This window comes from Rattus rattus, chromosome 14, assembly GCF_011064425.1.
Source record: "Rattus rattus isolate New Zealand chromosome 14, Rrattus_CSIRO_v1, whole genome shotgun sequence".
Lineage (NCBI taxonomy): Eukaryota > Metazoa > Chordata > Mammalia > Rodentia > Muridae > Rattus > Rattus rattus.
The window spans coordinates 25,741,685-25,757,165 of NC_046167.1; the positions used below are offsets into that span (position 1 = coordinate 25,741,685).

Sequence of the window (15,481 nt, forward strand, 5' to 3'; positions counted from 1 at the left end):
AAGCCACTACCTAAAGACTATACATGGACTGACCCTGGGCTCCACCTGCATAGGTAGCAATGAATAGCCTAGTAAGGGCACCAGTGGAAGGGGAAGCCCTGGGTCCTGCTAAGACTGAACCCCCAGTGAACGTGATTGTTGGGGGTAGGTCGGTAATGGGGAGAATGGGGAGGAACACCCATAAGGAAGGGGAGGGGGAAGGGGATGTTTGCCGGGAAACCGGGAAAGGGAATAACACTCAAAATGTATATAAGAAATAATCAAGTTAATAAAGAAAAAAAGGGGAAAAAATAGTCAGAGATGGTTGGTAGAGTGCTTGCCTAGCATACACGGAGCCCTGTGTGTAAACCAAGTCTGGTGGCCCCTGCCTATAATCCTAGTATTGTGTGGGTAAAAGCAGGGGGGTTGGAAGTTCTAGGTTGTCTCTACCTACACAAGGAGTTCCTAGACGGCCTGGGTTACACGGATGAGACTCTGGCTCGAAAAGAAAAATAAAGGAAGGAGGGGGGTCTCGTTTATAGTGTGTCATACGCTGGTGATGGGGAAGTGGAACTGACCCACCTAGGGCTGAGTGGTACATGATTTAAGAGGAATGTTTAAACAACAGGTCAGTGCGAAATTCCCAGGAGATACATATTTGTTAGATGCGTTTAACCCAGTTCTTCCAGGTTTCACAGGATGACTGTCTGGACTATGACTCAGACATCTGCATTTTCATAAACACCACTGGCCATACTACTTAACCCCCAAGTGAGGGCCTGTGGCTTAGAGGAAAGGTCATTTGACAATTAACACTGGTAGAAATTGGAAAAGCCCTCACTGAGGAGCTTAATAGGAAGCTGTACAATTGACCAGACCAGATCTTTGGGTTGTCTCTTTGTCATTATAAAACTGCTACGTCATAGCCCAGCAGGATGCCTCCTACCTGCAAGGCCAGCGCTTGGGTGGTAGAGTCAGGAGGATTAGCAGTCCAAGGTCACCCATCCTTGGGAGTCAGACTGTCCTGGTCTATGTAAGTCTCTGTTTCAAAATAAGTTCCCACGACAGCAGTGTGGGCCTCTCTACTGAGAAAACGAGCAGAAAACTTGCTTGGGAGGCCATCAAGGCACATGGGTAACTCCTTTTGTATGGCTAGGAACTTCCTGGAAGGGAAGCCACAGAGGCAGATGGATAGGAAGTGGGTCACATGGGCCTTTGCAAGACAAGAGCAGAGAAGGAAGAAGAGTCACACAGAATCTTACACAGAAGGCAGAAAGTCCCTAGGAATACTCAGTGTGAACCTTGAAATGGTACAATGGTCAGAACCTAATTAGAAAGAATTGAATTGAGGATAGGGAAGACAAAGAACGAGACTTCAGAGGTTAGGAGGACTTTGCATTTGTTGGCATTTCCTCTAGGCTCCGCCCCACAGGTACCTGGCAATAGCTAGGTGTGCCCGACAGCTGGCCCCCTCCTCACTCTCTTCTCTTGCTCACTTACCCTATACCTCCTCTCTCCCCATTCCTCTCCCCTCCCTCGATCCAGGAGCTCATGCCCCACCCCTGCCCCAGTCTTTCTCTGTCCCTACTCCCCTCCCCATAACCCTAAATGACTCTATTCTATATTATACTGTCCCGTGGCTGGTACTTCAGGGATGCCTCAGCATGGGCCTGCAGAGGCACCCCCCTTCCTCCACACCATACTGCCTCCACTAAACACATCCCTGGCTTCTTTTTCTTTTTATAAAACGCAACAGCACTGACCCAGCAGCAGGCCACAGGCTCTGCTAGTTATGTCAACTTGACAAACTAGGCTTACCTGAGAGAACCTCAATAGAGAACCAGCCTCCGCAAGGCATTTTCTACGTTAGTGATTGATGGAAGAGGGCCCCACCCATTGTGGGAGGTCCCGGGCCATCCTGGGTTCTAGAAGGAAGCAGGCTGAGCAGACTAGGGCGAGCAAGCTAGCAAGCAGCAATTGCTCTATGGCCTCTACATCAGCTTCTGCCTCCAGGTTCCAGCCCTGTTTGAGTTCCTGTCTTGACTTCTCTTCAGTGATGAACTATGCTGTGAAAGAATAAGCCAGATAAACCCTTTCCTCCCCAACCTGCCTTTTGGTCATGGTGTTTCACCATGGCAATAGAAAGACTATGACAGGCACCACTGGGGAAAAAAATAAGGACAGATCAAACAGGGTGAAAGAGAAGTAAAATCTGTACCAGAACTGGACTTTTTAGTCATTTATTTTGACACGGGGTCTCACTCTAATATAAGATAGTTCAGGGTGCTGTCCCTGACCTTCCTTATATCTCATTGCCAACAGTGAGAGGAATTAGCAGCTATCGAGTTCTGCTCTTAATTCGGACATTTAAGCTGATTAACTGTCGTGAACAACAGCTCCCAGAAGCTGTGTCTTTAAACCAAGCCGTGTGGAGGCTGATTAACTCATTAGGACTTGAGCGGAGGTGGAGAGTGTGCAATGTTTCAGGCCCACCACCTACTTAGATTTATCTTGGACTGTTTTAGTCTTCTAAACAGCCATTCATAGCCAGCCTCTGTGTCAGACCTCATACCTCGTGATTAGAAGGCTAAAAACCTTTTGGACTGTATTAACAAAACACATGCTTCCATCAATCAAAAGTCTAATACCATCAGATAGCCTCTGAGGCAGATAGCAGAGGTTTCCCCGCTGTGCTGTAACCAATGTATTTGTAACATGTCAGATTTCAAAGAAACCCAGAACAAGGCTCACTCAGTACCTGTGGCTCCTCTCCATACCCCAACCTAACCTCTCCAGCCAAGGGCTTCCTCCCTTCCCTCCCCTCTCCTCCCCTCCCATCCCCTCCCTTCCCCTCCCCTCCCTGTGCTTCTCCTTCCTATAAAACTGCCAGGTCAGCCCTGTCTTCTCTTGACCCCCTCTACTCTTCCTCTCTTCCCCTCCCTCCTCTTTTTCCACCCTTGACCCAGTTCAGACTCTTCTAGATACTTCCCTTATATTTACAATAATAACCTCCCCAATCATACCTTGGATTGGTTATGTACTCACTTTTTAATCCATAAAACATCTTGATTTATGAAGTTTTCTTTTTTAAAAGATTTATTTATTTATTATATATATATAAGCACATTGTAGCTGTCTTCCCACACACTAGAAGAGGGAGGGCATCAGATCCCATTACAGACGGTTGTGAGCCTCCATGCGGTTGCCGGGATTTGAACTCAGGGCCTCTGGAAGAGCAGTCAGTGCTCTTAACCACTGAGCCATCTCTCCAGCCCAAGTTTTCTTTGTTTTATTAACCAGCTAAATTTATCAACAAACTTCAAAGGATAGGTGATAATCCCTCCCTCCCTCCTATTCTTTCCTAACCCATTCCATATCTCCCCTCCCACGTATAGCCATCTTTAGTAAGGTGCATAAAACATGCTTGGGTTCTCAAGAAAGTTACCTCACGATCCAAACTATGGCAGCCAGGCATAGCATTGTTTCTGTAGAAGTGCGTGTAGCTGCACTTGAGGGAGCAAGCGCACCCAGGGAGTGGGTTCTCACTGGGCTTATATTCCTACCACAAGGTGGCTTAGCATTCTTATGAGCCTGGTTAATTTAAAGCTACTCAGTAAGAAGAAAGCAATTTTGAGCACAGAGTGTATCTTTGGGCCTTTGAATTGATCTCAAGACTCAGACCCTTGAAGAATCTGATCCCCGCCCCCCCAGCCAAATAGCTTATGTGCAGTTTTTAAAAAGAGTTTGTCAGCTGGGTGCAGTGGCACATGCTTTCGATTCTAGTACTCAGGACACAGAGGAGGATGGATCTCCATGAGTTAGATGCCAGTCTATACTGCATGTTCCATTCTAAGCAGGGCCATATAATGGGACTATCTCGAAAAGCAAGCAAGCAAGCAAGCAAACAAACAAACAAAAAAAATGGAGTTTGTCTTGTTTAACTCTCTTTGATAGAAAAGATGATGGCACAGGGGCTAGAATGATGGTTCAATGGTTAAGAACACTTGCTGGTTTTTCAGACGACTTTGGTTTGTTTCTACCACCCACCGCAGCTCATGACCTCCAGTTCCTCCAGTTCCAGCAGACTTAACTAATGTTTTTGGCCTCTGGTAAAATAAATAGAAACAGAAAAAGACTCTATTTACGTCTTCTACACAAGGATGCTACAGATATTCTAATACATTTTAAAGGTTTACTTTTATTTTATGTGTATGAGTATGTACCTGAATGCATGTGTGTACATCATGCAGGTACCTAAGGAGGCCAGCAGATGGCACTGTATCCCTTGGAACCTGAGTTCTAGAAGCTCGTGAGCCTTCAGGTAGGTAATGGGAACCGTATCTGGTCCTCTGGAAGAGCAGCAAGCGCTTTTAGCGGATGAGCTTCCTCTTCGACCTATGCTATAACTTTAAAGTTTACTAATTGAGTCGGGGGTAGGTGGCTTATTCCTATAATGCCAACACTTAGAAGGCTGGTCAGGAAGAATGCCCGTTTGAGGGTAGCCTGGGCTACTAAACAGTTCTAGGATAGTTTAGGTTACAATGGGAGACCCCCTCTTGAGAAACAAATGGAAAAACCAATCAAATAAATAAAAACAGTGGTGGAATTAAATACATGGAAATGTTAGGCTTTATTTTCCTCCCATGAACACAGCCTTGCTATGTAGCCCAGGCTAGGCTGAAACTCATAAGCCTACTTTCTCATTCTCTTAAATGCTGGGACTATAGGCCTGTACCTCTAGTTACTCCTGTACCACCACTCCTGGCTCTATGTATCTTTTTATTTTTCTAGATACATTTGCTTTTAATCTCTTTACCCATAACTGACCTTACTGAACTATCCTTTGTTTTTAAAACGCTGGGGGGAAAAATGTTGTGTCTTGCAGGTCTTGATGATAAACAGGAGGCTAATTCAAAGCCAAACTGTACTATATACTAAAATTCTTTATTAAAAAATGTTGTGTTTTATTTAACTTTATTTCCTCTGATCCTTCCTTTAAGACCCAGCTACTGTGTGTGTGTGTGTGTGTGTGTGTGTGTGTGTGTGTGTGTGTGTTGTATGTATGTCCGTGCGCTAAGATGAACAAGCCCCTGGCTTGCAGAGCCCAAAGGAGAACATCTGTATCTTCCTTTCTCACTATCCACCTTATTTCTTGACCTAGGATTGTTTTCTGAACCTGTAGCTCACTGGTTTTTCGTTCAGGCCGGCAGCTAGCAACACCCAGAAATCTTCCTGTCTCTGTGTCTCCTAGAAAATACTCAGGTACTTATTTGCCTGTCTTTTGGGACATTTTCTATTTTTTCAATGCTTATTTATTTATGCAGAGTTCTTATTGGCCCACTTTTGCTATCCAAGTGTGTATCTCAACGTTTTGCATATAGGTACTCAATGTTTACTATCAGCGTGGCCATTAGCATCTACAGTACCTCAGAATTTCCATCGTGCACTCACGGGTTTTTAATTTTAATCCCTATTACAAGCCTATAAACTAAGTCACTTTCATTCTAGTCTTGTCTGTGGATGAGGGAGACAAGATATTTAGTGTCAGCAAAACTAAGCTACAATCAGTTTTCTGACTTCAGATTCCCGGCGCCTGATACTGCACCACTGGTGCGAGTGTACGTACTATGGATTTTTCTACTACAACTTGGAGCAGCCTTTGGGAGGCATTTCCGGAACTCAGAGAATAGACGCTCCGGTCTCCATAGGGACCCAGTACTCAGGACTACATCTCCCATAGGGCCACGGAGCAAAGCCTCCGGCAATTGGTTACTCTCAACAGCTTATACTCAGCGGCGAGGAACTAGTGAGGACCAATCGCATGCCGGGGAGGGGGCGGGCCCTCCTGCCGGAGGCTAGATTGAGCGGAGAGCTAAGGGTGCTGCGGTGGCCTGTGGCCGTATCTACGTAGTCTACTCCTTTAAGTCTTACGCTGAGGCCTTGGCAGTAACGCGGAGCTCTGCGCTTGGGAGTTCGGTAAGAAGCGCGTGCCCGAGGTGCAGTACCCGGAGGCCCGGTGTGTCTGCTCCGGAGCTTCAGGGATCTCGTCAGCCAGTTCGTCAGGCCACTAAACGCTGGCTGGAGTCGCCCGCGGTAGGCTTCTTTGGAGATCAAGCTTTCTCTGCTTGAGGAGGACGCTTGGCGGCGTGTCGCCTGCGCTGGTGCAACCGGGTAACACCTCCACCCAGGTCTAGCGGTTCTGTGGGTGCCTCCGCTCTTCCGCCCGGAGCTCCGGGGGGTGGTGGTGGGGGCGGTCCTTGCTGGGTCTCTTTCGTCCCTCACCCACACGCGCACGGTCCGGTCCCGGAGCCGGTCCCGGAGCGTTGCCTTTAGCGCCGCAACTACAAGCAACAACTTCCAGCAGGGCTCCTGGGAAGTTTTGCATGATGTAACCGTATTCAGTGAATATTTACCGATCGCTGTCTGCCAGAGACGAGTTCAGAAGCTGGGAGACAGTAAGGCAGTCTAGACAGTTGAACCACGTGGGATTTTAGTTTTCTTTTCTACTCTTTTGCAAACTCCACCGTTGGCTTGACCGGATTCCCAGTACCCAGGGCTGGGGATGGGAGGTGGAATAGTAATCGTAAATGATTCTGATATTGGTGGCACGGGCTTCCACAATGAGAAAAGACACAAAGGGAGTATAATTTCAGTTTTGAGTGTCTTAAATATTTGGGCAGAGATTCCCGTAAGACGTGTGCGGTAAGACGTAGAAAGGAGAAAATTAGAAATAAAGACATCAGGTTGTGCCTGCAGGCTGGCAGGAAGCCCTCGTTTAATCCCTAGCTCTGTATAAAACTAGACTCGGAAGTAGAAGAATCTTAAGCTTAAGGCTATTCTCTGCCACATAATGAGTTCAAGACCAGCCTGGGTTACATGAGACTGTCTGTCTGTCTGTTTCTCTCTCTCTCTCTCTCTCTTTCTATTTATTTATTTTTGATCCTGTTTATTTTTAAGACAGAACAGTGACTGTGTTATGGCATGGTGTGTAGTCCTAGGAAGAGGGTTGCTATAAATAAGATCACTCTTTTTCATAGGGCTATGGCATAGTTAGTCTTTTAGGGCTTCAGGCTTCTTTCTTTGTTTTTAGGAAAGGAAGAGCAATCTCTATTGCTGTCAGCAGAAAGCCTCTGAAATTTAGAATAGATTGAATAGCGAGTGATCCCTTTGCAGAAAAATGGAAGAAAACGGTTGAACATTTGCACCTGACCCTGCTTCTCCACTTTCCTCCATGGTTGAACATTAATTTCTAGGTTTCTTACCTCCTTACCTGTGGTTTAGAAATATTTCTGCTTCTTTCCCCTGTGTGTTGGCATTACAGCCACGTTTTAACATCCTAAAATCTCTTAGTCACTGATGTCCAGCTTTTGTTTTTTGTTTCTCTCTGCATTATTTCTTATCATATTGTCAAGTCTTAAGGAAGATCTAAGATTGTTGAACTTCCAGGTTGAACTGAAAGCTGATGTTTCCTGAGCTGTGGATATGGTTCAGTGGTGGTGGAATGCTCGCCTGTTGAGAGTCAAGGCCAAGAGTTAATCCTTCCAGCAAGTGGTCAGGGAGAGAGTCTAACCTCAGACCCTTTGTATGAGAAAGTTTCAACTGCAGCTTCTAGTGATTTCTTGGTTTCTTCCTTGCATGTTTTTATGCACTTAGCTAACGATTAATGGGAGAATGTGTAAAAGGAGCCAGTGAATTGATAGCAGCTCAAATCTTCTGCCCTTTAAAAATTAATGTGAAAAAATATATATTTCAAAAAATGAGATAATATGTAAACAGATGCCTATAAAATGTAGCAAATCAGTTCAAACTAGAGATTAGAGGCCCCGCCCCCCCAACCAATGAAAGAAGTTCTACAAGGAACTTGTGGGGCAGCTATTAAAATAGCCAAAGTGGGGAACTGCTGAGAAAGTGTTGAGGTAGTGCTTACAGTGCAGAGAAGAGAAGTATGTTTTGTTCTACTCCATTTTGTCCTGTGAGAGGGGAGTCCTTTTGCAGACCCATGTGAAGGCCATTCTCTCCAGAGGAGCCTTGTTCCTGACACTGCAGCGAGTCACTTACATGCACATATCAGGAACTAATCATCTTATATCTTCTTATTCTTTAAGTTGCTTGGTTTTCATTTGTTTGTTTGCAGTGCTGGGGACCTGCTGTACAACTTCGTACACGCTAGGCAAGTATTTACCCTGAGCTGTATCCCCAGTCTTAGGTAGTTCTCAGGTGCCCCCTGACTTTATGTTCCTTTCATCATCTGATGGGTGCTATAACCAGTTAGTCCTACGTCCATTTATCCTTTTGGATATTTGCTGTAAATACAAATGGCACCAAGTCAAGAAAAGGAAGAAAAAAGAAAAAAACAAAACCTAAAACAATGAAACACCCTATCCTACAAGGCTGTAGGATCTACTCAAACTGAGGAAAATACAATGGGATCTCACTTGGGCTTATACTCCTGGACAGTTCTCGGACTCTTTTCTGTATAGCACTTACTTACATGTACATTAAACATAAAGCTATTTCTGATCGTCTGCTGGAAGTTATTATGAAACACTGTATTCTTGTATTCACCCTTAAAGATGTGTCAAAGAATCCATTCTACTTAGAGTCAGAGCAGTCATCACTTCCCTATTTTTCCGCCAAGATTACAGATAGAATCTTTTCTATTAAGTCGTAAACCACACAGAATATTCTAGACCTAATGAACTAAACACAGAAACTTTGGGGCTGAGTTCTTTACAGAAGAATAATGTTTCAGTGAATGCCCACAGTATGCTAAGGGAAAGGACAATCATTAAGAGGATTTGGTTTTAACTTTACTTATTGTTTGAGGGGTGGTTCGGGTATGTTGGTTTGCAGCTGTTGGTTAAAGTCTCAAGAGACCTGGTCTTTCCTCCTACCACAGTGAGGTGGAGACTCCGGCTCTCAGGTTTACACAGTAAGTACATTTCCTACTGAGTCTTTTCCTTGGCCCAAGGGGATTTACATTTAATAGAGGGTTCTGTTGGTAATTAGGAATGCTGGTCTCTAATGATAATTAGACCTAGTAAAAGATAACCTCCTACTAGAAAAGTCAGTGGCCTCTTATGATAAAGTGTACATTATTACTCTTTAAGGATAATAAACATATGGATGATGTAGAATCGTACTTTGTTGTTGTTTTGAGAAAGAGTCTCATGTAGCCAAGGCTGGCCTCTGAACTCACTGTATAGCAAGAATAGCCTTGAAGTCCTGATTCTCCTGCTTCTGACAGTATTGGGATTACCGGAATGTACCACCAAGCCCAGCTAGCAATAGATTTTCAAGGGCCTAAGGTGCAGAGTTTTGTCTTTAATTCCCACTCATTTATTATGAATACTCTTTTAATCTTTTTGTATTTGCTACTCATGATTCTCTTGCTTCTGTAGACTCTTTCATATATAACTATGTTATGTATTTCCTTCTAGATTTCAGAATTTGTATGTGTGGGGGTTTGGTTTTTATGGTATACAGTGAACTGTTGCAAAGATGGAGATTTACATAAATATAGTAGTTAATTGTTTCTGCCTTTTTCCTATCTATCTATCTATCTATCTATCTATCTATCCATCCATATACTCCAGATTCCCCTCCAGTCCATCCCCCCAGGGTTCCCCATCCCATTCCTTCTCCCCACACTTCCCCCCCTGCATTCTCCCCCTCCTCAAGACCCACCCCATCAGATCTCTAAACCTTCTGGGGCCTCCAATCTCTTGGGGATTAGATGCATCTTCTCTGACTGAACCCAGACCTGGGAGTCCTCTGCTGTGTATGTGTTGTAGGCCTCATTTCAGCTGGTGTATGCTATCTGGTTGGTGATCCAGTGTCTGAGAGATCTCAGGGGTCCAGGTTAATTGAGACCGCTGGTCCCCCTATAGGATTGCTATCCTATCCTCCTTAGCTTCCTCCAGCTTTTCCCTAATTCAACCAGAGGGGTCAGCAGCTTCTGTTCACAAGTTGGGTGCACATATCTGCATCTGATTCTTTCAGCTGCTTCTTGGGTCTTTTGGAGAGCAGTCATGGTAGGTCCCTTTTTGTGAATGGCCATAGCTTCAGTAATGGTGTCAGGTCTTGGGGCCTGTTTCTGTCTTTTATGTTCATTCACTGACCCACTAAGAACCAGTTATATCGGTCTAATTATCATTAGAGATGGTATCGTAATTACCATCAGAACCCTCTCTTAAATGTAAATCCCCTTGGTCCAAGGAGAAGGCTCAGTAGGAAAATGTGGACAGTATGCTTAGTGCACTGGGACTTTTTTTTTTTTTTCCCGGAGCTGGGGATCGAACCCAGGGCCTTGTGCTTCCTAGGCAAGCGCTCTACCACTGAGCTAAATCCCCAACCCCCATGCACTGGGACTTTTGGGGATGAGGTTCAGGACAGGGTTTCCCTGTGTAACAGAGCTTTGGCTATCTTGAAGTTCACTAGGGTGGCTTCCGACTCAGAGATCCACCTGCCTCTGCCTCCTGAGTGCTGTGTGGTATGCACCACTATGCCGGGTTGAGTAGGACTTATTTTAGACTCCACACTGGTAGGGCTCGTGATCTGAGTAGGCAGGTGGTTATTTTCAGGGAGAAGAGGAATCAGATAATAGTGAGACTTGGAGTTTACATTTCTGGGAGGGACATTGTCAGTCACAGAAATAGGGATGTGAGCCAATACATTGAGATTGGTTTTGGAAATTAGATTGAATAGTTGGGTATTCTGGGGGAAAATGTCAGGTATCGATAGTTTGAAACTTGGGCCTCAGATTGATTGGTATCTTCAGTAACTAATAGGTCATTAGTGACTGTAGAAAGTAATTTTTGAAGAGTGTCAGAAGAGGAAGCCATATCAGGAAGATGAGGAATCTGCATGTTGGAGATGGGAAGTGGTAGATTGGGGCCACAGGAAGTATTGGGATGTTGCTGATCATATACTCTGTTGGTACTATATTATTACTGTTGCTGTGACGACTACTGTATGGTGAAGGTAACAACAGAAGCTTTACCTGGGCTTAGTGTTCTAGAAATAATAAGAGTCTGTCATGGTGGGGAAGGAAGCATGGCAGCAAGTGGCAGGAGGATCATGGCTGCAGGAGCTGGAAGATCACATTTTACATTTTGACCACAGACAGGAAGCAGAGAGAGTAGAGTGAGACTGTATTCTCAAAGCCCCTAAACCTCCCCAACAGCACAACCAACTGGGACCAAGCGTCAAATGCCTGACACTTTTAGGGACATTTTCTGTTCAATCATCATGGTGCAGAGACAAGGAAATAGCCCAGCTGCAGGAGGAATTTGAGGTGCTTCTAACAGAAGCCATTTGCGTTAGGTTAGTCACTTGTGAGTGAAAAGGATGAGAAGGACTTGGTGCTAAAGTGGAGCAAAGGATGAATTAGCAGAGGCTGGAGGGACTGAAGCGATGAGCCAGAGAAGAGGCCTCGTTTGTGACCTTCCAGGGTTCTGAGAAGCCAGGACGGAAGGGAGAGAAGAGTGGAGTTGGGAGCTTGGGAAGCAGGCAGAGAGGCGGGGAGCTGGAGGGTGCGGGAGGGTATTATTTCCTAGAGCAGAGGTGAGTCAGGATCCCCATGGTAGGACTGCTACTGATTCTGGCAGGAGGTGAACGAGTGAGAGTTGAAGCTAACACTTCGAAGGTGAGGTTGGAATTACCAATCTTTTTCCACTGTAGTAGCTTTATAGAATTAACAAAGGAAGCCCCACAGAGTTAGTGCTTACGCCCCTTAAACAATTGTTGACTTTTCCTGAACTCTGAGACAGAACTCGCTAAGCCTGCTTCACTTTTGGCTTTGTGGTGTGTAAGACAATTTATCGTATAGAGATGTATCATCGTTTTTGCCAGCAGTGTTCCGATGCTGTCCTTACCTCTTTTATGAGCTCCGTGCTGTGAGTTATGGGCTCTGCCTCTTTCTTTTTCCTCTTGTGCTGTTGGAGATCAGACTCGGGTCTTACACACCATGCACTGTCTACCCTTACCTAAATCCTGTTGTTGTAAAAATATAAAAAGTAGGAAAAGTATGGCGTCTTTTATCCCCCACTAGGTCCGACACCGCGGTGCCCCAAGATGTCTGCTAGATATCTTGGTGGAAACATAACCCAACTCCGTGGTGGTGCCCAGTGTCTCCAGCTGCCGCACACTTTCCTGCACTCAAACCGTCACATAAAAGAACACACAGCACAATAACCTCTGATCCAATTGATAAGATATAATTGCCCACCTAAACATACAAAGCCCAGTACCATCCATCCCTTAAGAACATTAGTAACAGCCTGTAATCACAGAGGGGAATCTTTTTTTTTTTTTTCTTTTCTTTTTTTCGGAGCTGGGGACTGAACCCAGGGCCTTGCGCTTGCTAGGCAAGCTCTCTACCACTGAGCTAAATCCCCAACTCCACAGAGTGGAATCTTAACATCAGCCTCTGTTGTTGTCCCTCGGCTCCTCTCTCTCCCCCTCCTGTCTCTTCCCCTCTTCATTCAAGTCTCCTCTTCTTCCTCCAAACTTCTCTCCCGCCCATCCTTCCATCTCATCCAATAACAGGCCTCCTATCCTGTACCTGCCTCTCACCTGTATTTTACAAATTCAATGGAGAGAAGGTTCTGGTGAAGTCACCTGAGTCCTGATTATGTGATTGTCCTTGGGGCAGTGGAATTAGTGTCAAAATACAGATAACTCCTGGGCAAACCACAACAAAATCCCCCACCTAGCTTCTTTCATTCTTTAAAATCAGTTTTTACTTTCTTTAAAGGAGAGATGAAGAAAACCCTGCAGGATGAGATTGAAGCCATTCTTCGGAAGAGGATTATGGTGCTAGATGGCGGGATGGGGACCATGATCCAGCGGTACAAACTAAGCGAAGAAAGTTTCCAAGGTCAAGAGTTTAAAGACCACAGCAGGCCACTGAAAGGCAACAACGACATCTTGAGTATAACTCAGCCTGATGTTATTTACCAGATTCATAAGGTGAGTTATTTCCAGGCCCTTAAACGTTTGAGCAAGTTATTTCATGTATCAGTCTCAGACTGCTGTGGCCTTTGCTCTAGAGAACATGGAGAAAGGACGTGATATATTTGAAAAGCTGGTGATTTATTTGAAAACCAAGTAAAAGTTGCAACTAAAAGTGTCCACTGTGTTGGACACTTGGGGTAAGCAGATGATAAAGACAGGGTGTTTTGTTTATTGTTTGTTTGCTTTTTGGCAGTTAAGCATTTAAACTTTTTTTGAAAAACCATAAATTATGGAACAAATTATAAGTTCCATGTTTGCCTATTAATAACTTGTTAAGAGATACTGAGTGGGTCTTAGTTTGTGCTGCTATAAAAATTCTCAGATTGGGCGGCTCAAACAACATTTCTGTCTGTCTGTCTGTCTGTCCACCCATCCATCCATCTATTCATCCATCTATCCATCTATGTGTGGGTTTTTTGACTGTATGTAAGCATGTGTATCATGTTATTTAATATATATGGGTTTTGACTATATGTTTGTATGTGCATCATGTGTGTGTCTGGTGCCCAGGGGAGCCAAATGCAGGTGTCAGACCCTCTGGAACTGGAATTTCAAATGTGAACTGATGTGTGGGTATTGAGAATCAAACCTTTGTCTCCTGGAAGAGCACCCAGTACTCTTTAATGATTGAGCCCTTTCTTCAGGCCCCAGCATTTATTTCTTATGGTTCACAACAGTGGGAAAGCACATCATTGAGATGCCATTAATCTGTGTGTTTGCTGAGAGCCCTCTTTTGCTTATCATGGGCCTTTCTTCCCATTGTATGGTAGGGTGCAGCAAAAGAAAGCAAATTTGTTTCTTCTAGTGGGGTATGCTAAGGTCTCTCTCTGCCAAGATTCATATGTTAAATTTTAATATGAGTTTAGGAGGTACCTTTAAATTTGTTTTCAGTTTTTTAATACATATACAAACATACAATACTGTATATACATTAATATATTAAATAAATTGTAAGTATATAAGGTATAGATTATATGTTTTATAAAACATATATATTTGAAGTGTATGTATGATTTGGTTCCATATATGTCTATACTGCATGGATGCCTAGTGCCTGTGGAGCCTGTAGAGGGTGTCTGATCCTCTGGGACTGTAGTCACATATGGCTGTGAGTTGCCATAGGAATGCTGGGAATAAAGGCATGCCCCTTGGAAGAACAGCCAGCTCTTAGCCTTAGAACCATCTCTCCAGCCCCCTCCTTTTGCTTTTTAAAAGTAAGAATAAACCCCTGTTTGACATTGCTATAAATTGTTATCCTTCTCAGATAAATACTATCGGTTGGTGCTTATCTTCCTGTTTTTCCTCTGAGACAGGGTTTATCTGTGTAACCCTGGCTGTTCTGGAACTTGCTCTGTAGATCAGTCTGGTCTCAAACTCACAGAGATCCTCCTGCCTCTGCCTCCCAAGTGTGGGAATTAGGACCACTGCCTGGCCCTAATTTTTTTTTTTTATTGCACATTTTATACTGCATAATAAGTGAGTAGAATATGTTTGCTTTAAATTTAATGGTTGTATGTTTAAGTTACTTTTGTCACCTCTGCTAAAATAAAAAAGTTATTTTGGCTCATAGAGAAGGCACAGTTTATTGTGGCAAAAAGGCACGATAGCAGTTGCTTGCTGTATGTCATTGATCCTGTGACATTGTGCTCATTAGGGAGCAGAGGGAGATTTCTTCCTCCAGCTTGGCCTACTTCCCAAGGCTTCTACAACCTCCTGAAAGTGCTATCAGTTGGGACCAAGTCTTTGAACATGAATCTAAGTACATTTTACATCCAGACTGTAGCAATATGCTTTGCACTTGTGTTCTCTTGTTCAGTGGTGCTTTAGATGGCTTTCCCATGTCATAGAAACATACAGTGGCCTTTTCAGTGTCGTATGACATATAATAAAGTTGCATTAGTTATCTCCTTCTTGATGACTGCTATTATAAATGGGCTCATGTTGGTTTTCATTTTTAGGTCTGTAAACATTGTATTCATCAGCTTAGGGAAGACTGAGTTTGTTGACTATTAGAAATCAAAGGAGTCCAGGCTGTGAGTCAGATGGAGATGGAGAGGTTATCCAGGCAGAGAAACAAGGAAGGCAGGCTTTAAACAGCAGAGTGGTAGGATGTCAAGTCTCCGTGATCCGGTGCGTGTGTGTGTGTCTGTGTGTGTATGTGCGCCGGCGTGTGTGTGTGTGTGTGTGTGTGTGTGTGTGTGTGTGTGAGAGAGAGAAAGAGAGAGAGAGAGAGAGAGAGAGAGAGAGAGAGAGAGAGAGAGAAAGGGACCAGAGTTGGTGTCTTCTGAGTGTCCAGGATGTGCCAGACACTTGAAGTGCTGGCTGATATTATGTAGACTTACTGTAGGCAGAAAATGGCTTTAATACTTTGGATGAGGAGGCTGGTACTCAGAAAATTTATGGAACTTGATAGGCAGGATTCTTGTTACTGCCCACCCACTGCCCTTTGAAATATCTATTTATATTTTTCCCCTTAAAAATGGCA

The 15,481-nt window shown here is 44.3% G+C and overlaps 1 protein-coding gene across 1 annotated transcript in view; it reads left to right on the top strand.

Moving 5' to 3' along the window:
* The first annotated feature begins 12,714 nt into the window (after nt 1-12,714).
* Nucleotides 12,715-15,481, top strand: part of Mtr (5-methyltetrahydrofolate-homocysteine methyltransferase) — a 69,043-nt gene continuing 66,276 nt past the window's right edge. Inside the window, exon 1 of the mRNA XM_032884495.1 lies at nt 12,715-12,951. Coding sequence (XP_032740386.1) covers nt 12,742-12,951 — 210 coding nt within the window. The 5' untranslated portion in view covers nt 12,715-12,741. The remainder of the gene's footprint in view (nt 12,952-15,481) is intronic.